Source organism: Hyperoodon ampullatus (genome assembly GCF_949752795.1).
Source record: "Hyperoodon ampullatus genome assembly, chromosome: 3".
Classification (NCBI taxonomy): Eukaryota; Metazoa; Chordata; class Mammalia; order Artiodactyla; family Ziphiidae; genus Hyperoodon; species Hyperoodon ampullatus.
In genome coordinates this window covers 79341526-79368845 of record NC_136916.1, presented here as the reverse complement: position 1 = coordinate 79368845, position 27320 = coordinate 79341526, and the positions used below count along the sequence as shown (strand labels likewise).

The 27320-nt window shown below is 39.6% G+C and overlaps 1 protein-coding gene across 5 annotated transcripts in view; it reads left to right on the top strand.

The window, feature by feature from the left end:
- The window catches only part of MCTP2 (multiple C2 and transmembrane domain containing 2), a gene marked incomplete at both ends in the record, with an annotated part of 197884 nt that overhangs the window by 48256 nt on the left and 122308 nt on the right, over positions 1 to 27320 (top strand). For all 5 annotated transcript variants that reach the window (XM_079699877.1, XM_079699876.1, XM_079699875.1 and 2 more), the window contains 4 exons: positions 1739 to 1774; positions 13174 to 13338; positions 15611 to 15741; positions 25171 to 25357. In XM_079699877.1, the coding sequence (XP_079556003.1) occupies positions 1739 to 1774; positions 13174 to 13338; positions 15611 to 15741; positions 25171 to 25357 (519 nt within the window). The remainder of the gene's footprint in view (positions 1 to 1738; positions 1775 to 13173; positions 13339 to 15610; positions 15742 to 25170; positions 25358 to 27320) is intronic.

Sequence of the window (27320 nt, the reverse complement as noted above, 5' to 3'; positions counted from 1 at the left end):
TTTTGTACCCGTATTTCTTCCCGTTGTCATTGAGGCAGTCTTTGTTGCTTTAGAGCCAAGCCAATAAAAATCTTAACATGTGCAAAATGTCTGTGAATTGACCCTCAGGGCCAGGGATTTAAGTGCATACAGGCATGGTACAGTTAGGAGGTAAGGCCCTGGGTGGAGGGCTGATGAACCTGCCCTCTGTCTCTTTTTCTCAGCAAAAATAATATTTTAGTTATCATTATGAGCTCTGTCATCAGACTGCCTGGGTTTGAATCCCGACTCCACTATTTTTAGTTTTGAGAAGATAAGTGATCAGGTCAAATTCACAGAATTACTTAATTCTCAGCTACAATTTGTGAAATGCTGATTTAAAAGAAAGATTATCTATTTTATAGGTTTGTGAGGATCAACATGACCAAATATAGTGCTTAGCATGGAGTAGACACCCGATATATGGTAGCTGTTAGTATTGTAGTAAGCAGACAGTAATACTCATTTTCCATTAATTTCCTTATCTATTTTTTAATCTTTGGTGATATAAAAATCAAATGAATTGTATTTCAAAAGGCTATTTAGGAATAGCCATGTGTACCATGGTGATTAATTTTAGTGGTTGTTCTGGGTGAAAATATTTGTTCATATGTTGTCGGGAAAATACAAAAAGAACTGATTTTAATACCCAGATTGTAGTTTCTATAACTCTGGGTCACATGCTGAGTGGTTGAGCTTACAGTTTCACCAGGGAAAGTGTTTTTCCTGAAGGATATTTTCAAGACATTTTTGTACCAGCGTTTCTACTTGCTGGTCCCTGGAATATAAGTGGATTTTCCCCAAAGACAATTTGTTTTCTGGTTTCTAATTTACTGGGGAGACTTACTGGCAGTGTGGATAGGTCATTTGCCTAAAGGCATTTTTTTCCTTAATCATAATAGTTACTATGGGCTGCTCAATTAGATTCATAATTGAGTTGTAATCTGCCAAATTTTTCCAAGTTTTAACATCCAGTTAGCTGGTTAACCAGCCAGAGTAGAGCTTTGCAGTACTGGACGGTGACAGGAGTAATGAGAGGATTTTGTTAGGAGAGAACTTTAATGGTAGGCAAAATTCAGCAGTCTTAGCTCGACAAATGAGAGATCAAAAGAGAACAGTGGTGAAGTTACTGGCTGTTCAGAACATTTTTTTCTTCCCTCCCTCACTGGTACATTAGCCTATTTTTCTTCATTGTGAAGAAATGACTCAGATTGTTTTTCCTATTATTTCAAATATTGAGATTTTCTCAGCAGAGGGCAATGGAATTATTTTTTTCTAGTGTCTAAAACTACAGAAACCTAAACATGAACTAACTTTGTCCATGAATTTCTTAAACATTTTTATAATGCTATCTGAATATTTCAGGTAGGAAAAACCTGCCTTTCCACTTTGCTTTTCGAGGTAAAATTAGAGTGTTTTCAGGCAAATAAAAACATAAATGTACTTGTAAGGACTGAGCAGTATTCTATGTCCTTGTTTTTTCATTTTTGAATGCTGTGAGAAAATGATGTAACACAACCACAGAAATGTGATTTTTCTAGGTTTCTAACGATTTTCTTGCTGAAATGTGTTTTCTCTGAAACTTCAGAATGTGGATGTCAGTTGTTTGAATGTAGTCTGCACCATCTAACTAGCATGATAACATCATGATGTTGTTAACAACTCTATTTCTCTCTTTTATTTTGCAATTTTTTCACGATTCAATGGACATAATCCTTAGCGTTGGTCAAATCGGAAGCAGTTAAGTGCCGGCAAGGTAAATATAACTGTTTTTTTTTTTTTCTTTACATCATGTGGTTACCTTTGTAGCAAAGACAAATGTAGACAAGATTATTATCCAACCTTTACATGGAAAGGCTTTCTTTTCCTCTTACTGCTGTTATGAATGAAAAGGAAACAAACTCCCTTTTAATATTTCATTTAATAAGGGCATAGCCAGATGTTTGAACTTACACTTGTTTTAGTGTTGACATTTTATATGTACCGGCCATGTTAGAATGTTACATTTCATTAAGCTTGAATTATTTGGAGTTGTAGTGCAGTTAGATTTAGTCCTTTAGAAAGCTATTTACTATTAGGTGGAAACTGTTATAAGGGCAGTGAAAAGACTGAGAAGAATACATGGTATATTTTATAAATCTTTTTTATTTTACTTTTATTTTACCTTTTTTTTTTTTGTGAGCATTTCTTTAAAGATTTCTCCATGAAATACTGGTGACTTTTTTACATTGTTAGTATCTTTTTAAACAATTATATACTTCTGTGCAATTTATAAAAAGTATAGGTGTACCAAGGTAGGGATGTGTTATTATCAGGTTATTAAGGTAACACATTGTAACTTAAGTGACTAAATATCAAAATAAATGTAAATGTAAACAAAACCAAAAATATTATGCATAACTTACTTTAGCAGGTCTACTGCTTTTAAAAGAGGAATAACCAAGATGGAGGTGGCCATGATGTGTCCGTGTATGAGGGGAGGGTGCGTGGGCAATCTCTGTATATGCATTTATTTATACACACACATGTGTACACAGATATAGGCCATCTCTCATTTCTAACCTCACCACACTGCAGTTGTTTACTTCTCTATAAAATAAGGAGATTGAAACAAAGATTTCGTGTGTTTGTAAGAGCATGTGTATGTGAAAGAGAGAGGAGAGATTTGTAACCTGACTAGTTCCTAGGAAAGAAGGTAAACTTTCTAAACCTTGCTTTTTCAAATCCAGAGGAATCAAAGTTCTGACTCTTCCTAAAATGTATATCCTTTGCATTTTTGAGCACTTTAAAAATAACCAGGCTAAGGTGGTTTTCTTTTCTTTTCTTTTTTTTTTTTTAATCCTACCTGTTCACTTGGTTTCCAAGACTCTGGTTTTTTTTAGAAATAAACTTAAGAGGCAATAAGTAATCATGTGAAGTCGTCTCAAAAATTCCTTCAGCTTTTGTCTTATTCCTTTATAGTCACTAGAGGGTAGAAGAACATCATTTCTCTCCACAGAAGGGCGCTCGGCTCTCCCTCTCATGTATTAAGAGTTGCTGTAACCATTCTCAGCGGTAAAGTTTCCCAGCATGCTCTGGCGAAACCTGACAAAGCAGTATTTTCTCATTTATTGATTCTGCTGCTGCACTAAAACACTGGTACTGTACATCAATAACCATCTTTAGTTAGGGAGCTCCGGCCTGTGGAAGAGCACTGGCAGTTTGCGGAAGAACATAAAGGCTAGAAAGAAAAATTGTGAGCTTGGGGAATATGGGAGTCTAGAGGAGGACAGGAGAGGTTAGAAGAACAGCCAAAGGAATGAAGAGGGGGAGGAAAAATGTTGACGGCCGGGATAAAGATATCAAAAATATGAAAGGAACAGAGGATCCTGGAACCGTCATCTTCTTTTTTCCCTATCATTGTCGTTTCTAGAATTTTGACTTCAGTGCACTGGGCTCAGAGACTAAATGCCCAAACCTAATACAATGTTTAATAAAACCTTAGATGAATATAGGTCATTGAAAGCTACTCGCAATCTTATATGAGAGATGCCATTTATATACTGGTGAAGAATTTCAGTTGTTAGGTTGACATTTGCTGCTTAGAGTTTGCAGTTGTGGAGGAAAACATGAGAAAGCTTCTAATTTAGCTTATGAAAATGAGTCATGTGGAAAATCTATAGACTCTGTGATTAATCTTCTGTGTGTAAGTAGTTAAAATACCCTGATCAACCTATCTTGATATTTTTAAACTATAAGCTTCTTTTATAGGATTTCCTTATTATATTTAAAAATTAGGTAACAGAATTTTAATATAAGGAAGATTACTTACTATGAATATCTAAAATTTTACTAGTCCTAAGTGATGTATTACCTATAAAATGTCATTGACTCTTTCACCTCAATCTTATTCTTATAATAACTTAACTTTATTTAAATAATTGCTCTTAGACCCATAAGTTTATAATTTTGCATCATCTAGAGGGACCCAGAATGGCAGAGTCTTTGTGGACTGTCTTCTAAAGCATTTCCTGATTTTTTTGTTTTGTTTTGTTTTGGTCTCTCGTGGGCTTAGTTCCCCAACCAGGGATTGAACCTGCACCCTCGGCAGTGAAAGCACGGAGTCCAAACAACTGGACTGCCAGAGAATTCCCCGTTTCCTTGATTTTGATACTGACCTTGATTTTAATACAGTAAATACATAGAGATTGCCTTTAAAAAATAGCCTTAGGTTTCATACAAAAGCCTTTGTTTTCCTTCTAATGAGCCTTTTAAAGAGAGAACTGAAAATCTTATTTAAAAGGACCTGAATCAGATAACTACTTCTTTTTCTTTTTCTTTTATTTTTTGCGGTACTTCGGCCTCTCACTGTTGTGGCCTCTTCCGTTGCGGAGCACAGGCTCCGGACACGCAGGCTCAACGGCCATGGTTCATGGGCCCAGCCACTCCACGACATGTAGGATCCTCCCAGACCGGGGCATGAACCCGTGTCCCCTGCATCGGCAGGCGGACTCTCAACCACTGCGCCACCAGGGAAGCCCCTACTTCTTTTTAGATATTTACTATGCACAGTCTTTTCTGTGAATAGAACTGTTTCCAAACCTTACTTCTCACTTTCTAATGTATATCATAGTTACAGAGATAGAAAATTAACAGCAGTTACTTCTCTTACATCAAATAGTCTAATGGGATAAAAACACGATGATAAAATATGGAATTGATGGGTCACTGATTGTTTTCAGAAAATCTGCATATATACAGACCACACCCTTGCCCTTTCATTTGGGACTGTATTATGAGTGACCACAGTGCCCTTTTAGTTATGGATTTTCTTTATTTTAGATAATTTGCACTGAGATAAGTATTTATTCTCACATGGCCCCTCTTCTGATCCATTGTTTTATGCAATTCTGTGTCAGCCATTTAAGGTAGAAGACATCCCTGTACCTAGTGCAACATTTTTTTTCTGTACCCTGATCCTAGCATTTACTCTTTTTCTCTCTCTAGCCCAGGGGTCATTGAACTTCAGCCTGAGTGCAAAATTCAGCCCTGTGTCTGCTTCTGCAAATAAAGTTTGATCGGAACGCAGCTGCACTCATTTGTGTATGCACTGCCTCTGGCTGACGTGGCAGAGTTGAGTACTTGGGGCAGACCCTAATTCTTACTACCTGGAACTTTACAGAAAGTCCGCCCGCCCCGCCCTCACTCCAGCCTAAGAGTGCTGGCTGCCTCCTCCTGTCACTGACCTTAACTTTTCTCCATATACTCTTATTTGGCATCTCAGCTTTTCCATCACCTGTTCTCCGCATTATATTCCCTCTGTTCGTAGTACCTGGAATGGTTCTCTTTTCCCGTTGTATTCCCTGACAAAATATAGGGGCTACGCTCTTGCTTTCGGCTTTTTTGGATACTTTATTTCAGTGTCATGACTTGGTAAGAGTCATGAATTACATGGTGAGGGTTCTGCCTGAATTTAGGTTATGTCTTCCTTGTCTTCTTTCCCCTTTTCCACTTTCTCTTTTTCCCTTGGGCTCTGTCTGCCCCTCTGTTTCTAGCTCTCTGACATCTAGGACTCAGAACAGGTAGGCAGTCTCAGAAAGGTGGAGTTAGTATTAGCAGTGTTTTGCTGAGGTTGGTCTTGAACTGGAGAGCTGTCTGTTGCATGGGCCAGCGCCTCCTTTCTCTGCTGGTTTGTCCACTTGGGCTTTTTGAAGTGTGCCGTCCTCAGCCTCATCGCCCAGCAGCCCCCTGTGATGGGATGCTGGTTGGGTCTTGTGACTATACGCTGTCTTGCCAGGGGGATGACGTGGCATCCTTGTCAGTTGTAACCCCTCCCATAGGCTGCTGCCCCAGGGGCGGCTGTGTCTGTGGGTTAGCTGTCTGGCCAAATGAGTGAAGTCTGGGAAGTCTCAGCAAATTATTATGGTTGTGCTTTTGCCTTTGATTCAGTTATACAGGTTGACCTTGTCAATTTTGCTTCTAACACGTGGGCCAAGATGGGTTCACTGAAGACCTCATTGCAGGCTGAAGCACTTTGCAGGGCTGGGACTCCGGTAGCTATAGAAGTGTGGTTTTAACATATTTAGCTCCTGTAGGGTATCTTGTCACAAGGCTAGTTTAATGTGGAGGAACTTAAATTGAAAGAGGACAGTCAAAGAATTTGGAGGGAAGCTCTTTTTGTCTTGTCTGTCTGCCTATCTTATCTATCTATCTATCTATCTATCTATCGTCTACCTATCTATCCAGCTACATATCATGACATGCTTTGTGACCAGAGCCCAGGTAAGAGCCAGGAGGAGGTTTGGATGATTGTTTTGTCTGTCCTATAGTTTTGGGTTGAGAAGAAGCTGCTCAAACTGGAAGAGATACTACTCCTCCCACCTTACTGGTAAATGCCCTCTATCACTGTACCTTTCTCTAGGTGAACCCATGTCCCTTATTTCGCTATAAACCCAGGAAGTAGCACAAGCAAAACCCCTTGCAAGAAGTGTGGTCCATTTGTAGAACTTAACTGAGAGTATTGTGTCTGGACTGCTTTCCCAATTAATAGAATGCTTTTTGTTTGGTTGGTTCCTTTTCATTTTGACACATTCTTAACTCAAATGCCCACCCTTAGTAATACCTTTTACTTTTTTGTTTTCTTGGTTAAATTTGAAGGATTGGAGAATGGTATACCCCCAAACAGCCATATACATCCATATACCTATCTATCTCTATCTGCTCATCTTTATATCTACATAATTTATTTGTCTGTCTGTCTATATGCCTGTCTCTCTTTCTACCTACCTACATGCCTGCCTATCTATCTAGAAGTGACACTGCACGGGCACACTTCTAAATATCTTAACCCTGATGCTTCTACTGCCTTGTTTTGAAGTCTAGGTCAGCATTACCATGAGCAGAATGGTTTCTAGAGGCTTTCCTCATTTCTGTGGGCTTCAGTCATGCTCAGGTAAGACCTTTGATCTGTTAGAACTCTCAAACCTTGTGTGTCTCCAGCCCAGAAGAACAGAGCCAATTCCTTCCTAAACTTTGCATCAAATCTCTCCTCTCAGTGACATTAGGTTGAGTTTTGGCCAAAAAAAAAGCCTCTCACTGAGCACATACTGTATTGTCAGGAACACTGTCCTGAGAATTCGGAGACAAGAGTTGGCCATCATAACTGATGAGGGATTAGGAGAGATGAGAGTAAGGAGTTGGGGGTATTCAGAGACTAGGCCCTTATCTTGGCTTTACAGGTGGGTGGGGTGGATTGAAGGCTGGGGACCCAGAAAGCTGGAGTGAATCTCACCAGATGAGAAGGAGGAGGAAGTGAATTGAGACAGGACATTTATAAAATAATGTGGTGCATGGCAAGTGCTCCGAATTCGTTGTTATCAGTTCCAAAGGGGAGCCCCTGGGCCAACACCATCAACGTCACCTGGACATTTTCTGAAATGTGGATGTTGGGCCTCCATTTCGGGCCTCTCAGATCAGAAACTCTGGAAACGGGGCCCAGCCATCTTTTAGCAAGCCTTCCAGGTGATTCGGAAGCATAGTGATGTTTGAGAGCCACTGGTGAGGACTAGGGTACGGCGTGGGATGCTAGGGAAAGTAGGAGGCAAAGCCAGGGATGTAAGAGGGGCAGGCCTTATAGAGCAGTGGGGAGCACTGCTAAATCTTAGGTTTGGTTGGGATTAGGGTGAGGGAGGTGAGGTGCCTGGGGTGTAAAACATGAGAAGGCACTCGGGCTCAGGGGCCAGACCTGCCTTTGCAGAAGCCTGAGAGTGAGCACCTCCTTAAATGTTTCACCCCGAATGCCTCACTTGCCTCACCCTAGTCCCAGTCTCGTATAGGGGTGCCCTTGACCTATTTTAAGTGAAGGAGAGACATAGAAATACGGAACACAGAAATGAAGGCCCGCAGGATGACACATGTGAATCAAGAAATACTAGTTGACGGGCTTCCCTGGTGGCGCAGTGGTTGAGAGTCCGCCTGCCGATGCAGGGGATACGGGTTCATGCCCCGGTCCGGGAGGATCCCACATGCCGTGGAGCGGCTGGGCCCGTGAGCCATGGCCGCTGAGTCTGCGCGTTCAGAGCCTGTGCTCCGCAATGGGAGAGGCCACGACAGTGAGAGGCCCACGTATCGCAAAAACAAACAAACAAACAAAAAGAAATACTAGTTGATGAATATTATCGTATATGAGCCCAGCATTTAATATTGAGCTTTCTAGAGGTCAGGGCAAAACGGAAGATCTTGCTGAATCACATGGCCCTCATTTTTTCCCCCCTCAGTCCAGAACCCTGAGAATCATTGGGTATTTATGGACTTTATCAATTTTTAGAAATCTTCTCTTAGTCTAGTTTTTATTTTTAAGTTCAAACATGGAGTGAGGATATTCCCTTTTAATTAAAAAATAATTTAATATAATCCTTTTATAGCTAATGCCTTTGTGCACACAGATTATTCATGTCCTTGGGACTGTGAAATAGTTTTCATCTATAAATATAAATCTCATCTTTCATGTCCATTCCCCTGTGGGAAATTTAAAAGGCTTCCTTTATATCCTATGCAAAAATGTTTGTGTAGTTCTAGGAGAATTTATGCCTACAGGGTTCTCTTCAGATGATATAAGGAGCTGTCGAGTAGCAGCTTTCTGGAAGCCTGTTGCATGAATGTATGGATCTTCTCATGTCATGCTATAAAAGCTGTTGACAATGAGAAGTAGTTTTACATGTTGAAAAAGCTTGGAAGGAATATTTCAGGGAAACCTTTTATAGACTGAATGTTCTCCCTTAGTTTTTCTAAGCATTGCCAACATAGTTGGAATCTTGCTTTACTCCTCATTTTACTTACAAAGTTAGTTCCTTTCTTTTTTTCATTCATTTGTCTCCTTGACTCCCTACTTTCTCACAGTGATTCAGGAAAAATAATTAATGAGAGTCAAAATAAGATGGATTGGCACCATCGGAACACATACTTTTAAATCTCCATCACTGAGATGATCTAAAAGGTACCCATACAGTAATTGGCACAAGTACGGTAGGCCTAGTACAAAAACCTTGCAAAAACATTTTCTCAATGCCCCTATTTTTAAAAAAATATTTATTTATTAATTTATTTTGCTGCACCAGGTCTTAGTTGCAGCATGCAGACTCTCAGTTGCGGCATGCATGTGGGATCTAGTTCCCTGCCCAGGGGTCAAACCCGGGGCCCCTGCATTGGGAGCACGGAGTCTCAACCACAGGACCTCCAGGGAAGTCCCGCCCCTATTTTTAATTTTAATTTTTTTAATGTTTTGGTGTTTTTTTTGTCACCCAAGGGAGTGCTTTGAATTGTTACCCCGTGGTATTGGTCAGCATAGTTAGTTATGGACTGTGGCATCGCTGAATATAACATTGCTTTTGATATCTGCAGGCTGTGGCCCCAGCTCCTGGACTCTGTGCCCTCCTATCAGGATCCTTCTTTACTGGTGACCTCTCTGCTATTCCTCCTGGCTTGGGACGGACAGGAGGCATTGAGCTGACATGTCCACTATCCCAGGGTTTCCTTTGTAGCCACGCCGGGAATCGGGGTACTGGCGTCCACATTGCTGTCTTCACAGCATGCCACTTGGCCAAAATCCTCAAATAATGCATTTTGCCAAGCTGCAATCTGTTTTTTTATGTCCCAGGAAGGAAAATCTATTCACTGTTTTGAGAGTCTATTCCTAGATCAAAAACTCCTGAGAATTCTGTACCTGTTGGAAGTGAGCAGACGCTCCACAGCCTATACTTTCAGTCTTTCTCCCTTTCTTCCCTTCCTTCCTGTGAAATTTTCGTGACCTGGAAGTATATTAATGTTTTGGAATCTGTTTCATTTTTACAAAAGCTAATATGTTTCTAAGTTAAATATCATACCTTGTTTTCACTAGTCATAACTAAGTTGCATGTTTCAAAAGAAAGTCACTTTTTCTGGGTGTGGATTTGGTGGGGTGAGGGCGAAGGAAGAGAGCCTATGAATGAATCCACATAGAAATAGTAAAAGGTTCTGATCCTCTGGGAGGAAGGAGAAAAATAACAAAACCCTGATGTGTACTATATTTTATCCATTATGTCTGCTGAGAAATTAGGGTCGGGACCCAGAAGCTTTGCTCTATCTTCTGGTGTTTGTTTCAGCTCAGGTGGGGTGGGTTTCTCCTTTTGATGGGTCATTTCCTTCTCTCCTTTCACATTCCAAGCTGCATTAAGATGACAAATTTCACATATAGGGCTCGGGCACGGTCATGAAAACCTGAGCTGTTGAGCTAAGAGTGAGTGCAGAGGAGTCGATTTATGGTGGGGAGAAAGGGAGCTTTTGACGAGCACAAAAGATTTGGATAGCCCAGATCTGCATGAGAGCATACATGGGATGGCCCGGATGCCGCCCACAACCACAGACCCTGCTCTTAAGCCTCATCACAAGTCTCAAGGGTGGAAGAGAAATGCGAAAGTAGTTAAGAAACGTCTTTAAAGCTCATACTCATATCCTAGACTGCATCGCTTGCAAATGAAACTTTTTTTGGACATAACCTTATAGTGGGCTTTGCAGAAATACTTAGGGTGAAATAAGTAAAATAATGGTCCTGTGTCCTTTTCTATCTGTGAACTGTGCAATAAATACTTCTCTTTTCCTACCCCGCTTTTAGTAAGGAAAAAAAAATCTTGGACAGCAAAGAGCAAGTCCATCACATCAAACATGACTGTGTTAAATACTAAAATGTTCAAAGTCCGACTGAGATAGATAAAAGCTTTGATGGAAAGTGGATATTTCCCAGGGACATTGCAAGCAATAATCCAGATGTTAGAGTGTAATGCAACGAGTGTCCATGGATAGATCAGGAGCTCCAGCCAAGCCGGGCCTGATGTAGGCCTTTGCCTTGCCCTCCCATGCTGTTCCGCCATATGGAACCTATCTCTGGGCCCCCTTAATAACCAGCTTTGGATTCCATTTTCACAGAGCTCATAGAACTAAGTGGGGCTGTTTTATGGACAAGTTAGAAGCCTTTCCAAGATAAACATCCAATTTGAAATTAGGACATACCAAGCCGCAAAATTATTTTAGGGTATATTTCATGGAAGCACTGCCATTTTTCTTAGGCAATTGCCAGACTGTAGGATGCCCTTTGATCCCTTGTGGACATTACTCCCTTCTTTATAAAAAGGATTTTGAAATAGTTGCAGTGTTTAGGGAGGAATATATCTGTCGGAACTTTGAAGCATAGCCATGGGACAGGTCATGCTTCAGCTTGTTGGTTGGCAAGTCGAACTTTAAGAAGAAAAAACATAAAAAAGGAAAGTGCAGCAGGATATATGAATCAAAATCTCATTTTCTTTTTAAAGATAGAAATTTTTAGCCCGTGTGCTTACTAAGCTAGAGAATGTATTAAGTGTATCTACATCTGTATGCACACATATAGATTATATACATATTTATATATGTATCTGTTGATAAATTGTGATGGTGTGCATTGTTTTTAGCAAATATAAAATTACTTAACTTTATTTCATAAACCTTCATTATTGAGTATATTCTGTCCACAACCCAACTGCAAATAGAAGTTAGAGAAAGAATTGTTCATGTTTTCCAGAGGAGGGTTTTTTTTCTTTTTTTAAAAAATTACTTATTTTCCCATCTCCCTTTCCTGCTCTGTTTCAGCACCTCCAAACCCCTGTGTGTGTATGCATTTGTGTGTGTGTGTGTGAATTCCAATTTCAAGAGAAAAGCAACACAGATATGAAGTTGGGAGCACAGATTTCCTTAAAAGTATTTTGTTTAAGGAAATCATAAAGTGATCCAAACACTTGGCATTATTGCATCATTTATTAAGGGTGGTGGAGTGACGTGTGTTGGATGAAGTAAGCTGACGTGTAATTAACATGGCACTGACATACTGTTTGCTGTGATAAATTGTGACTAACTGGTCCTCAAACCGAGCAAATTGATGCCTAAATGATCTCGAAGATAGAGTGAGCAGATGACAGGAATGAATATATAGTGTTAGAAATTCATTGCTTTACTATGATACTCGACACCATCTACCTTCTTCAGCCCATTTATTTCTCCCTCAAATCAAGCAGTCCACACTCGTGCCATTTCACTTATTGAACGGAGAACGTGAATGAACTCCACCAACTGAATGCAGCCTGCAGATCATGTCGGGGATCCTCACTCAAACAAACTAACCATAAAAAGACCCTGTTGAGACCTTCAGGGCATTTAACAGTATCAAAGGAATCATAGTTACTTGTATTGAGTGTGATCATAGCATGGTGCTTATGTAAAAACAAACAAGGATTTTGCTTTCAAATATTTCAGGCAGAAAAAAAATAGTGAAGGGATAGGTGAAATAAGATTGACAAAATGTCGAATCTGATGAATAAGCACATGGAGGTTTGTTGTTCTATCTTTGTGTGTGTTAGAAAATTTACATAATAGAAATTAAAAATACAGTGTGCTTGGCCTCTTTATAATTTAATAATAGGGGATATTTGCCTTTTTCTTTATTCTGTTTAAGGTGTGTGTGAGTAATACAGTGTAGAAAAGGAAAAAAAATAAGGTAACAAGTAACTGAACCCCTACTGGGTCCCAGCCATGGGGCTGTGTTCTTTATGCAGCCTTCCCTCTGCAAAGCTCACTTGGCTGGCTAGCCGATTACAGGCTATATCTGGAGTTGTGAATCTCCCAGTGGTGTTAGGCTTTTTAGTCGTAGCCCAAGGAATAAAGGGAAGTGGGGACAGATTCAAGTGTGAAGGATAAATTCAAAACCATAATTTCTAAATGCCCAGAGGTATTTTGTTTCCCTGAAAAGCAATGCCTGGTTCTTATATCTCTGTTTCCCAGAATGCCTTTCTTCCTTTCCTACTATTAAAATAGCCAAAGGCCCAGCTGAAGGATTCCTACCAAAGAGCACATCTAGGTGGGAGTACAGGCCAGTGCCAAATGCAAGTGTTGTTCGAATTCATGCTTTGCTATATGTTTCAAGTCCAGTGCTTGAGAAGGAAGTCACATAACTGTGATTGCAGGTTTGCAAAGCCAGTGAAGAATCTTAACACTTTTACCAGGCAGGGAGTGCTATTTCTAATCAAATATTGAAAGCTGGAATTCCTCTGATCACCAAAGTTACACTCAAGAATTATCAGCAAGTTTATATGTTATCTTTATATTTTGCTTTAGTCCTCTTTGATACGCAACCTCCGGCTCTCTGAGTCCTTGAAAAAGAACCAACTCTGGAACGGGATTATAAGTATAACTTTGTTGGAAGGAAAGAATGTCTCAGGAGGAAGCATGACAGAGATGTTTGTCCAGTTAAAACTGGGAGATCAGAGGTATAAAAGTAAGGTAAGTTCTGTCAGTTCCTTAAGGGGAACAATATCTTTAAGATTAAAACAATGGAAAAAAAAAGTTTTCCCACTCTAAACTTCGCAAGAACAGAATTTATTTTTAACCCTCCTAACTGTATTAGGAGCATCCCAGAAAACAAAATAATTGTATAGGTGCAGTCTGTTAATATGGGTATTTGATTGCTTAGTATAATCTATTTTAATATACTAAACTGAAGCTAGAGAAAGCTTATTAAATAATAGATTTGAATGCATGGCTTATTTTTGTTTTGAAAATAAGCAAACTATGTTTCAGAGAATGAGGGAAAAGGATTACTAAATGCTTTCAAAATCATATAAAAATAAAATGGTATAATATGTTATAGTTGGATTAAAATATTTGAGTTAACTAAACATGTTTTCAAACTTATGTACTCTGGGCTTTCTCTAACTTGCTGGTATGAACACTAAAAATAGACATCTAGTGCTGCTGGGGTTTTTTTTGCGGTGATTTTTAAAACTATCTAAAAAGTATTAAAAGTGATTTGTTTTGACCAAAGGTAATGGCTTTTTTTAGCCATCTTTAAAAATCAATCATCTTATCCTGCTGATCCAACTTCCATTTAATTTTTAATCTCAGTAATTTGGTGTGGTTTTTATTTCAAAAACACTAGTCTCCAAACCATGGTAATTAATTAGTTTTACATAACTGTCAGACAGAAATATTTCCTATGTTTTATGGATTGAGGGAACTAGGGTACTTGAAAGTTAAGTCATTTGCCAAAAGCCACATAGGAAGAAAAACATCAGTGGAAGATTTTGAAAATAGGCCTGAGGATATTTGCAGTTTGGGCTTTCTAGTGAAGAGGACTTAACTGAAGCAGACTAGTTAGAAAATGATTTAGGGGGGCAAGAGGTTTTCTCTGCTGCACAATTTTCAGTGCAAAATCAAATATGAAATGTCATTTACTCCACAAGGAGTAGAGAATTGAAGCTCATATTGAAGAATCGTTTATTATAAGAAATACAAAAAATTGAAGACAAGATACAGCAGAAATATACAGATAATTATTTTAACCAGGCAGTTTTAGGCTGTACCTCACAGTGAGTATATCCAGGATGACCACAGCTCTCCACTAAGATTCCTTTAACGATCCAGGGTCAGGGTAAGGATTTATAGAAAAAATTTTCATCACTGAGCACACGTATCCTTTTAGACTAAGGTGAAGTGTAGAATTAGTCCAGTATCTGCTACGTTTCCCCTTGGGGACTATTGCACTTAATTTGTGGTCTAATAGTTTTATTTTTTTTCTTCATGGTTTCAAAATGCTGTGATCTGATATATTTAAGCCCAATGATGATGAAAAACAGCATAAATGATGTTACGTGATGTTGGCTGCAGCTGAGGTCTGAGCAGTCCCTGTTTTCTCACACGGGGATACTTGGCCTCAGGATTTAATAGTTGGCCCTGAGGTCCTGATACTTAGTGGCCTGAGTTTTTGCTCACTTTTTATTTACAAATTGAATCTCTGTGTAAATGAAACAAAAATGAAAGTCCTGCCAATGAATCAAACATACAAGCAACTTGAAATCACTCTCGGAGAACACAGGAACACTTGTGGAGTTTTCAGACCACGCTTGTTAATTTTTAGGTTTGGCTGCAGTGGAATTTCATAGTCTTCCTCTCATTCTAGTGACTGGATTCAGTAAACTTGGATTTAAAAATAGGCAGCGGCCTACAGGGTACGGGTTTCTCTTGTAATGCATCTGACAGATGTTAATTAAGACCCCAGACTGTTAATTCATAGAGTTCTTAAGCCAGCGCTGAATGGATGTGCCAATAAAAATGTTACTTCCATTTGATTAACCAATTAGTAGTATCTTTCGTAAGAGAGAACAACTGTAAAATGTCTATTGAGATATAATATTATATAGAGAGCCTATCTCAATAGTCATTATTGTATGTGTGTAATAAATATTATATAATAAATATATATATATCAAAAGTATGTATTTTATATATATAAAATTTACGGTTTCTTTCAGGATAACAGTGTTTCTCCAAGTTTGGTGGATAAATTAGTGAATCTGGGGAGTCAGCTAAAAGAGTATGATGTTTTGCCAATTCCCAAAACCTTGAAGTCCCTTTCATTTCCCAAAAGAAAAGTTTAACTTTATAAGAGCAATCATAACCATGATCTCCTGCTGTTTAGAAATGAAATGAATGTGTAGTTGCTGTAGCAATGAATGCCATTTTAAGAAAATAAATATTATAACTGCATGTTTTCTAGACACTGTGTAAGAGTGCAAATCCGCAGTGGCGGGAACAGTTTGACTTTCACTACTTCTCTGACAGGATGGGCATTTTGGACATTGAAGTGTGGGGAAAGGACAGCAAAAAGCACGAGGAACGTCTGGGCACGTGAGTTTGCTCTGCTTTCTAAACGGTGGGAGATGTGTCTGCATGAGGCTGGTCTGAGGGAATATCTTTATCTGTTTGAGCTTAGAATAAAACCCTCATATCCCCACCCCAAGGAGCCATAAGTTTAGCTGGACCCTAACCTGGGGAAAGTTTTTTCATTTTTTTAATTTAGTATTGATTACAACAGAAGAAAATTGTATGTGCCAGGAATTCTCTAAAGAAAGATAATGTACCATCTCAGACTCTTTGGGAAATGTTGGTATAAGTGTCCAATGCACCCTATGATTTGGGTTTTGCTACTTAGTGAAATACCATATAATTTAGTAACACTGTGAAGCTAGGTGTCCCAAATTGATGGAAACTTTTCAGTGTCCTTGATGAACTTTGTGGCAAATCATAATGAAATCTATTGAGGCCAGATTTGTTCTATTTCTTTGCTTTGGACCTTCCCAACTTAATTGAGGGGCTCACTCATACTAACGAAAAATAGTGTAAGTACAATTGCTTCCTTATAGGATGGTAGTAAGAATATAGTTAAATGCAATTGTGCCTGCACTGTGACTGCTCCAGTTTGAGCCTGAAGGAGATGCCGGTGGAAGCATACATCTCTGATCTTTCTGATAGCCCTGCAAGTTCGTGGTATTATTTTTGTTTTATAGATGAGGAAATGGAGTGCAAGAGGTTTGCAGGCATCTTCACTGTAGACTTCAGAGCAGCGAGTGCGAGAGCCAGGATTCTGTGTTTTCAAAGACCAAGTTTTTCCCACCAAACCACTGCCTTTTGTTCAGCCCATATACATACAATTTGTCCACCAATCCTAAGTATCAGCATTTAAAGGGCTCTCAACAGCTGTTTGTGGGCTTTTTCAAACCAAGTTCTCTGGAACCCTGGGTTCAGGGAGATGCCTTGGGGTCACCCTTGGAGAACGGGGGTCTGCTGAAACCAGAGCATCTCCACTTTTACCTGTGCTCTACATTGGTAGAGCTCCATTCGAGGGAAGAGTTTACTGCTGAAAATGAAAGATTGAAAACACTCATCCAGTTGAACCCCTTCATTTTATAGATGAGGAAGTCCAGAGGCCCAGAGAAGTCATGTTTTTCCATCAGCAAGGAATTTAGGGGCAGAAATGGGATGAGCCCCAGCTAACCCGATACCCGATGCAGTGCTTTTTCTGTGTAAAACACTTAGCGGAGCCTGGTGCGTGGAACGTCAGCTCTTTTTGCTGCCGTTACCCTGTCCCACCTCAGTGGCTCCTCCTGAGATAGAGAGGTGGGAGTTTGGAGGCCATGGAACATTCCTCCCATGCTTCTCAGCAAGGCACCTTGTCTCATGGGACGGCCGGGCATGTTCCAGGTGCCTAATAAACCTGACCCTCACCCACCTTATGCCAGCAACATTTCCCAATTATCCTGTGGAAGACACACACACACATACACTGACAGCTCATCCACACGTGTCCAAACACCTGCTAGGAGAGTAGCACTGCCACCGACTGAGACATGGGTGCTTTTCCCTCCACGTGTCGTGGCCCTGGTTACATTGCTTTGCACAGCCCTCTCGTCCCCAGCTCTGTGGTGCTCTAGCAGGTAGTAGCCATGCTTCCTTGGAGATCTCCAGGGCCAGGTTTGTGTTTTGGGGTACCAAACTAGGTCATGTCACACTGTCCAGCCCAGGAGAGAGGTCTTCCTGTGGTCAAGCATTTCACAGATTTTGCCTGTCAGATGCCTTACTAGTCTCCCCACAACCCTCTCCCCCATGGGGTAACTGAGACACCTCAGAGTCTTGCCAGTGTCTCCCACCCTGGTCACCACTGTGACACCCCAGTGCCCTGCCAACACCCATGGTAGGAGGATCAGAAACTTTGTGCTAGCCAGCAGAGCAGGAATAAGTCACGTAAATGCACAAATGCAGAGAACTCTGTGTCCCAAAGCGTTATCTGAATGGTGGGAATTTGGGCCCCCAGTGATGGATGGCCAGCGTGTTATTTTAGTAGGTGCAGAAAATAATGGCCTTTCATTCTGCATGTCATTGTGCTGTTATGTTTCCTTCGCATAATAGGAAACGCTTTTCCAAATGAGTGTTAAGTTTCTTTACAGACACGAAGAATAATTGGAGATGTCCCTCTTATGCCATGTTTTGTCATTTGGGTCTTCATTTATTATTTGAGCTATTTCCTGTTTGTAACTTAGATGTATACCTGCCCCAGTGGTCATTCTGTCCTTCCTTTTCATGGATTTTAAAGGATTTTTTTTTTTTTTTTGGTATCCTTTTCCTTTTTCCTCTGCTAAGGTACAAAAGATAACAAAAGTATCTCTTGGGAGTTGGCTACACAGCATTACCCTGAGTGAACTTCCAGGTGGGGTGAGACTCACCCTAAAATACATACTTCTTGTCAGAGTTAAAAGAGAGATTGTGCTGGCATATGCGTATCACAGACCTGTTACTTACTGTTCCTTCTTATTTAAAAATGTTCACTTATTGTTTTCCTGTTCTTTGTTGTAATTCTAAGGCTCAGTTATTTTATCTCCCAACTGTTGGGAAATAACTTTTTGCATGAGAAGGGTCTTTGACAATGTTGAATGAGTCATAACTGTCCTCAGACCTGTCTCATATTTTGTGTTTGGATAACACCTTGATGCTAGTAATTTAAAGTCCTGCATGGCCTAAGAAAGTCCTCTGCCAGGCAGTTTGATGTGAGGGAAGGAACACCAGCCTCTGAGTTGTACTTCCTGGACTGGCTTGTAACCACGGTGTTTGCTAGCTGCGTGACCTTGGGCAGTGACTTTCCTTGTGGTTTTCTGTTTGTGTAACGGGGTTTTCCACCAATTTGCAGGCCATCATGGCAATTGGCAACAATGTCTCTTGTTGGTAGCTATGATTATTCCTATTAATTTTGAGATTTTTTTTCTGGATGGTAACTATAGATCCCCACAACATTTGCAACTAAAATTCTGTCACTTAAGTAACTGAAACACTAGTTAAAATTCAGCATATTTTTGTTTCTTCAAAACAGGAGAGACTTTTTTTTAATATTTTTTGGTAGGAGTGAGCAGTGACTGTCTTCCAGGACATGGTGGGAAGGACATTCGTTGACTGGAGATCTGAGCAGTGTCGATTAGCCTGAACAATACTGGGTTTTGTAGCTGTGGACAGAAAGCTGGAGTAGTGGTCAGTTATGTGAAGAGAAATCACGTTGGCATTGGTGGGTTGCTAGCTTGGTGATGGTTCAGGCATGACCCACCCCCGCCCGGTAGCCAGCCTCCTCCAGGCTCTCCTGAGTCACGGGGAACTTTCTGAAATCCCTTGTGTCATGGTCCACCTGTGGGCTTCCACTGAGCCACAGGTAACTCCTGAGGAAGTCAGGGCTGGTAAGATGAAGGTGCTTGGGCAAATCCAACACCCCTCCCAGACCAGCGTGCCTACTAATTCAGCTGTTTATTCATGCACCAAAAAAAGCCAGTCTTTTGAGTCCATCAGTGGTCTAGAGACAGAGAATTTTTAGGGAGGAGTAAGAAATAAAGCTAAATATAACCTGCCCCAACTTTTAAACAAAATGGCAAGAGTAGAAATACAGATTAACCCCCTTGTCAACCTGTGCCATTTCAACATGATCGTATCATTTTCTTAAAGTATATTTTACATTTCCCTGTGATTCCGGAGATTAATTTGTCACAGAATATTCTAGACTTAATTTAGTTTGGAAACTTAAGAATGAGAATGCACAAGTTCATTTTAACTGGGCTGCCTCAGAGCCAATCCTCAGCCCCACGCGGTGCCTCAGAAAGTGGCTGTGATGTGCTACCAGTTTACTGGTGACTGTGGTGCAGAGGAGAATCAGGGCTAGAGGATTTCTCTGGACAGTCTGCACCCCATGTCGCTGATCTGCTCTTACAGCCAGGCATGACGCAGCCACCGTTTTCTTCCTGTTCACCGCCTTCCTTAGCCTCTGAGATGTACAGCTTTTAAAACTCTAGCACCCTTTTCTTCCCCTTGCATTTAAGTGAAAAGCTGACCAGTGTATAATATAAAGCATAGAATTATGGTAATGAATAAGAGGTTAAAAGCTATCATGGCAAGTGGAACTTAAGCAGGTTTGGCTGACTGATATGGTAAAATTATGAGTTGAATTAAAACATTAAAATGCGGTGGGATTAATGGAGAAAGACAGGAACAGGAGGTCAGAAACAACGCTAAATCAGCACATTAACTGCCTGTGGGCCAGAGGGGCTGGCTTTAATATATGCAGAGAAAAAAAAAAGCTTGCAGAGGAAAAAAAAAAGTCATTTAGTCCTTGTTTCCTTCACGTGAATAGAACCGCAGACTTTTCAATCTGGGAGGCACCTAGTACATATATTTATTTCCCTTTCTTTTTTTAGATAGGGGAGGAAATAGACACTACAGAATATTTAGTTGGTTAACAAAAAAACACTGACTTTATAATTTGGAGTTTTTGACTTGGAATTTTATTTTGCCACTGGGATGCATTTGTTCGTTCGTTCATTTTATTCAACAAACATAGAGCACGTCGTGTATCAGACCTCCTGCCAAGTGCTGGGGGTTCAGAGGTGGATCCTGTCCTCAGGCACTAGGTTGTGGGCAGCGTCTTGGGGGTGGAAGGGCAGCTTCCTGGAAGAAGAGAGTCTAAGCTGAGACCTGTAACATGAGTGGTGGTTAGCCTGACAAGGAGGAAGAACTTTCCAGGAAGATGGGACCACATGGACAAAGGCTTAGAGAGGAGGGAGAACACATGCTGAGAAACTGGAAAGGAATGAGAAGGGTGGGTGATGTCATGTGATCAAACTAGAGAGGAAGGCAGGAGTGAGGTCACAAAACCATCGGATTCCATGACCTGCAGATGAACCACAGCAGCTCCTGGCTAGACACAGATGCATTAGTGCTCTGCTACTTTATGTTCCTAATGCAAAGCTTGTTATCGTAGTGGAGCTCTTTCAGACTGAATGGTCGAAGTTCTGACTTTGGAATGAGGCTTTCCTGGTCACCTAAGGGCCAGCATGTAGCACCTGCTGAATGATGGTCCGAACACGGTCACTCCCCTTGCCTGTGGAGTCACACATGATGCCACGGGAATAGACCTAATTTGCTAGTGCTCATTACTCATGTGTTTTACCTGGATGCCCTGAGCACGTGTTTTCCACATTGTTTCCTCAGATAGAAGAACAGTTTTATAAGTTTTATTGCTTTATCGGTTTTTGTTAACAAACATGTCTTTAGATATGTTGGCCAGAGTCTTGTGGGCTATGGTGAGTTAAAAGTTATTTTTTCTTTTAAATTATTCTTAGGTCAGTATTCCTTGATACCTTTATCAATGTGTTTGTACCGTCAGCTACCAACCTGGGAAAAAATTTTCAAATACTTCCATTGCTATAATTCACCACAGCTGAATGACTGGCATTTCTCTAGGTTAGGGGTCAGCAAACTAGGGCCCGTGGGCCAGATGCAGATGGCTCCTTGTTTCTGAATAAAGTTTTATTGGAAAACAGCCTTGTTCATTTGTGTACATTGTCTATTACTGCTTTCATGCTACAAGAAGAGAGTTGAGTAGTTGCAAGAGACCAGGTGGCCAACAAACTAAAAATATATTTACTGTCTTGCCCTTCACAGAAAAAATGGTCTTAGTGCCTGTCACTTATTAATGTTGGTGTGGTTTTTAATGATAATTGGAACACTCATTATGAGAGCCTTTTAAACCATATATCTGAAAACTGAGTTTATTTTTCAAAGAAAATTTGCATCCATAGTAGTAAGCTCAGTTTTCATCATTGCTCATACAAGGCCGCCATTTGGGTAGAGCTTGGGAAGAAACTTAGGGGATACAAAATGGAAGAGAAAATATAACAATACCTGTAAAATTCTGGAATCAGTGAGTGAGCAAGTATTGTTTATAAGAATGAGAAGGAAGGGAGGAGGAGGAGGTGTTTTGATTTGCCCAGGAAGCTGGGCTGGATCTCTTCTCCTAAGCATTCTTAGGGGCCAACCCTGCACTTTTCCCGGAACTGGTAACTAAACAGTTAACAGAAAGCCTTGGGAAAGAACAGCAGATTCTGTAGTGCTTCAGTAGCAACGAGAAAGAATGAAGAGACTGACCAAATTATTTAGTACTTTCTCAGGGTAGAATCTGGTACCCTATAGAAAATTAAGGAAGCAGCCAGAGTCTCCTTTCAAGATTTTTTATATTAAACATGTCTTTGATGAATATATTTCAGAATGATTATATCTTAAAGATTTTAGAGTATTTATCTTTACTTGAGCCTAAAGAAAGCCATTTAGTTCACGATACTTAACCTTTCTTTAGAAGATTCAATGAGTATTGTGGTAAAAGTATTCTGAAATTCTGGAAGAAAAGTCCTTAAATTTTTTTTTTTTTCTTCTACTGCTTTTGCTGATCATACAAGCTAGTTCCTAGCTTGGGGTTAATGTAAATATTTCTTCAGCCTCTGGCTAACCTCCCGAACATTCTGGTTCTCCTTCAGATGTGAGGGTGAGCTGAAGCCATGGGGACTGAGATTGAAACAGAGAAAAATGGGAGGCCTGGAGGAAAGGGTTTTGTATGAGTTTCATTTCTTCTTACTCCCATCTTTCCTTCTGTCCTCCAGAATGTGAAAATGAATGGGGAAGCCAGGTGGATAGAGCAGTTCAGTTCTAGAAAGTTTATAGAAAGTCATCCTTAGAGCGGGTGGTTAACACTAGGGAGAAGGTAGCTTTTCATTAATTCATAAGACTAAAGACATCAGTGTTTTAAGAATCAATTAATTCATATGATGGGGCAGGGACCCTAAGAAACAGGGTCATAATCTATGTGCAGAAGGATCAAGGTTTAATTTTGATTGACCTGATGCCTATGTATCAATTTAATTTGCTCTTTCAAGTCACTAAGAAAGTAAAAGTATTTGATTGAATTCACTCAATAGTTAACTGGGAATGTAGAATCCATTAAGTTTGTCCTGAAATCCCCCATCTGGTGTTTATGGGGCTCTTTTATCTAAAATAGGCAAGGCTATGTTTTGTGTAGGGTTTCTTTCTTCATTATCGAAATAATCTTTAAAACTGAGATAGGTGGAAAAGTTTCACAGTGGGCAGAAATGACTGAAAAGTTTGTGAAAATGTGTAATTTCTGAGACAAAATTCAATATTTAGTTTACATTTCATCTGGGATGTGATTCACACTTGTTTAAATTAATAAACTGCTCTGTTCAAGTAAGCTGTGCCTTTAGACAGTCAGGAGGAGAGTGTGCAAAGTTACTGTAGGTATGCTAATATTGCTTACAATCTTTTTAGATGACTGTTTAGAATTGCTGTCAGGTCCGTTTTGAATTATCCAAGAAAAAAATTATTTTTTCGTCGTTATACATCATTTTTGACTCCCAAACATTATTTGCTCTCAGAGATCCTGTAACTTTTCCTTTGTTCAGAAGATAAATAAAACCACCACAACAACAAAAAGGTAAACTTCAAAGGACCAAAATGCCATTATTAATGATATTAAAATGCATGTGTCATAAATAGGTTATTGCTACTTTGGACTAATGAAGGTGACCACCAGAGAGAAAAAGTCTTACAAATTTGGATCATTCATCTTTCCGTAAGAAAGAGGTTTATTACATGAAAGTGTATATAACAGTGGAAAATAATGCTTAGCAAAGTATTCCTAAGCAGATGAACTACGGCTATACTTGTTCAGAATTTGCGGGTACTTAGTTTTGTAGAAATGGCACAGTTAAAGCACTTGACATTTCTTTCTTTCCAAGCAAAATTAGCTCCCCATTTACATACTTGCTTATGAAATAAAAATATTTACTAACCCCTCTTTTCACAGTAGTGAACTTTAACTTTGAAATATCCCTTATTGCACAGGAAAAGAAATTGTTTTGATTCAAATCATAGAGGGTTATTTAAAAATATATATTTATATATATATATATATATATAATGTGTTTCCAGTAGAAATACTTGATGAATTTATTACATGCAAAAGCTCTAATTGCCACCTGTTCTAGTAACTGGAATTGTAATTAGGAAGTAAATACCCACATATGTTTAATTTTATAGGTACATATCACTATTAAAATATTTTCTCTTCTGTGGTAAAAGCTGGTATAGACCTTTAATATTGATATTTTGGGGGGAAGGGATTGCAAGCTTTCTTTTAAATGTATTAAACTGGAACTTTTTCCATATCCATGTGCCTCAAAATTGTCGTTGCTTTATATATAAAGTAAGTTTACCTATTTCCTATTATCTGCAAATTTATAAAGTCCATTGATGATTAAGGGTAAGAATCCATTCCTGTCAGACATTCTGAGGCCGTGCTTCCATTTTTTAATAACGTCTTGAATAGTCATCTTATTCAAAAACTAGAGATGGCAAATGAGAATGAAAAACACACACTACCCTCCCTCACTCCGCTCAGCCCTGCCTACCTCACCTACCTGCACATAAACAAAGCAAGTGTGGTCCAGGCAATCCCAGACTTTTCGTGTCAAAGCAAGTAAATGGCTTAGCACCTCAGCCCCCCTTATGGGTGTTTGCTTCTGTATTTAAATGTGTTTGAGGTTTTCAACATCGCCAGAACAGTTGACTGTTAAGAGGTGGAAAACATGCAATTTATAGCAGATGGGTGCAGCCTTTTCTGGCAGTGCCGCCAAAATGGGATCAGTCAGTAGCACTTCACGCTCCATTTGTCTAACAGAAACCCACCTGGGGAAATCCTGTGGAACTATGCCTATTAGGAAAACACCTTAACACATTTCTTTAAATAAAAACTGGCCAGTCGGCATTAATCTAGAGGAAAATGGTTTCTCCATTAACCCTCTCCCGCTTGCAAAGCTCCTATCTTTTCTTCTTTTTTTTGAACCAATGTCTCTTATTCTCTTTGCCGGTAGAAGACCAGCCAAGAGCAGCCCAGAGCAGCCTTCTAGAGCCGGCATCCATAGTGTTGAAACTTTGAAACTGTTTTCTTCCTAGTTCTTGATCTCATCGTTTCTCTGCAGACCTGCTGCTTCTCGGGTTCATTTGCCACTTTCTCCATGCTGCCTTTTCTTTGTTTTTTTTTTTTTTTGGTTTTTTGTTTTGTTTTGTTTTGTTTTATCACTTTCTCTCCTTCATTCAGGGTGTGTTAGGCTGGGATGGAGTGTTACCAGCCAGGGGAGCCCTTGCAACCTTCACTACTCAGCCAGCCCATATATAATTGTGTTTCCAGTAGAAATACTTGATGAATTTATTACATGCAAAAGCTCTAATTGCCACCTCTTCTAATAACTGGAATCGCTGGATTCTAGCAACTGGAATCGCCCATGCCCAGACAGCGTGAGGCTTCATGGGGAGGATGAAATGAAAATCAGGTGCTTTGGAGGTTCAGCAGCTGCCACGCATTAATCGCTTTTCTGTCCCTGATTTCTGCAACTTTTCCAGGTGTAAAGTGGATATCTCAGCCCTCCCACTGAAGCAAGCCAACTGCCTGGAGCTGCCGCTGGAGAGCTGCCTGGGGACGCTCTTGATGCTGGTCACCCTCACGCCCTGCGCGGGAGTCTCCGTCTCAGATCTGTGTGTGTGCCCCTTGGCAGATCCCAGCGAGAGAAAGCAGATCGCCCAGCGATTCGTGAGTGCTTTGCCTTGCTACAACCCCTCCCGACCCCCGCACCCACCCCCACTTGTAAGTTGAAACAGTCTCTGAATTGAAAAACTGCCTCCAAAGAGATCTTTGTCCAAAGTTTAATGGTATGTCTCCTAAAACAAGACATCAGCCCTAGAGGTTAATGCATTAGTGAGAAGGTGACAGTAGATTATAGAGTTTGCCTTCCTATTTTAAACGCCAAAAAAAAAAGGTATTTGATTTTTTAGTATCCTGGAACTCTTTGGAGAAAATTGAAATCCTCAAGGGGGCAAAAGGTTGTTTAGCATGTCTGTATATGTAAATAGGAATTTTATTTTATTTTTTTAATTTTAATTTTGGAATATAGTTGATTTGCAATGTTGTGTTAGTTTTAGGTGTACAGCTAAGTGATTCAGTTATACATACACATATATCCATTCTTTATCAGATTCTTTTCCCATATAGGTTACTACAGAATATTGAGTATAGTTCCCTGTGCTATATAGTAGGCCCTTGTTGATCTTCTATTTTATATATAGTAGTGTGTATATATTAATCCCAAACTCGTAATTTATTCCTCCCCACCACGTTTTCCCTTTGGTAACCATAAGTTTGTTTTCCAAGTCTCTGAGTCTGTTTCTATTTTGTAAGTAAGTTCATTTGTATCATTTTTAGGAATTTTAATAAGTTCACAAAAGTTGCTTTTTTAAAAACTAAATATTAATGTTTGCCATGTTGTAGATGCTTTTCCAGAACCTCTTAAGATCAAGTGAGAAAGCACTTGTGTCTCATAAAGCAAAGCCAAGCCGTAGACAGGCATGAAAGACTTATTCCATACTACCCTGGATAAGAGCAGTTTGTGATTTTTGCCTAAGTAGTTGCAATTTGCTTAAAAGTCCACTCAGCATTTTTAAATCAAATGGCTTTGTCCTTGTCATTATTTTTTGTGCTCTGGCTTTCTAGGTGTCTTTATTTGCATTCTCATTTTATTCCATCTTCTTTGTAAATCAATACATTTATTTTATTGCCACACACACGAAAGGCATGTTTTAGGAAAGTGGCATGGAAGTGAAGCAAAGATGAATCCCTATTTAATGGGAGTATTATTCTCAGCATAAACTTTAGTGCCTCCAGACTCCTTCACTGTGCAGGCGTATTGATTAATTGAATAAACCTTTATCTTCAGGAGTACAAAGCCTAGCCACACATCTTAATGACAGCACAAGATTCTGCATGCAAGGTTGATGTACTCTAAAGAAGTTTTGACAAAATCCACTTTTAATATTCTCTTTGATGACTTTAGTTAAGCAAATGAAAATAAAACACTTCCCCAAACTTTCCCATGGGTAAATTGCACAATTTACCAAATTCATGAGGAGTGTCATGCATTTATAAGGTGACATTAGGTAAGATCATAATGACTGCTTTGAATAATGTCTCAGGATTTGAGGAGTACTCATTGAAAAGAGATTTGAAAAGCCAGTAATCAAAATAAAAATATCAATTTTTTTTTTTTTTTGTAGCTAAGGAGCTGACCAGCATGCTAGAGGGAAAGATACTGTGTTACAAGACACAAGTTCCAGACCCCTGGATTTGTTTTTTAGGTTTTAAGAATAGATAATCTTCAAAGGCATTTTGCCTCTAAATTATGAAAGTACTTTATTTCAGATGTTTCCATTTTAGCTTAAACACTAGTTTTTTTTCTGTTGTTTTTAAGATTGAAAATACTGTTTGAAGAAACAACTTCCAAAAGTTCTTAGGAATGGTGCTTCCTAAGGTTTACGTTAGGCAAACCTTAGCTATTATTAAGCTTTTGTTATTCTTTCCTGAAATGCCTAAATAACAAGGATTTTACTACCCTTCTATAAATCCCTGGGGTCCACTTATCACAGGTTTTTACTTATCTAATGATGACAGAAATACTGTATCCAAAGGTTTGAAAGCAGCATCTTTTCAGCAAATGTGTTTT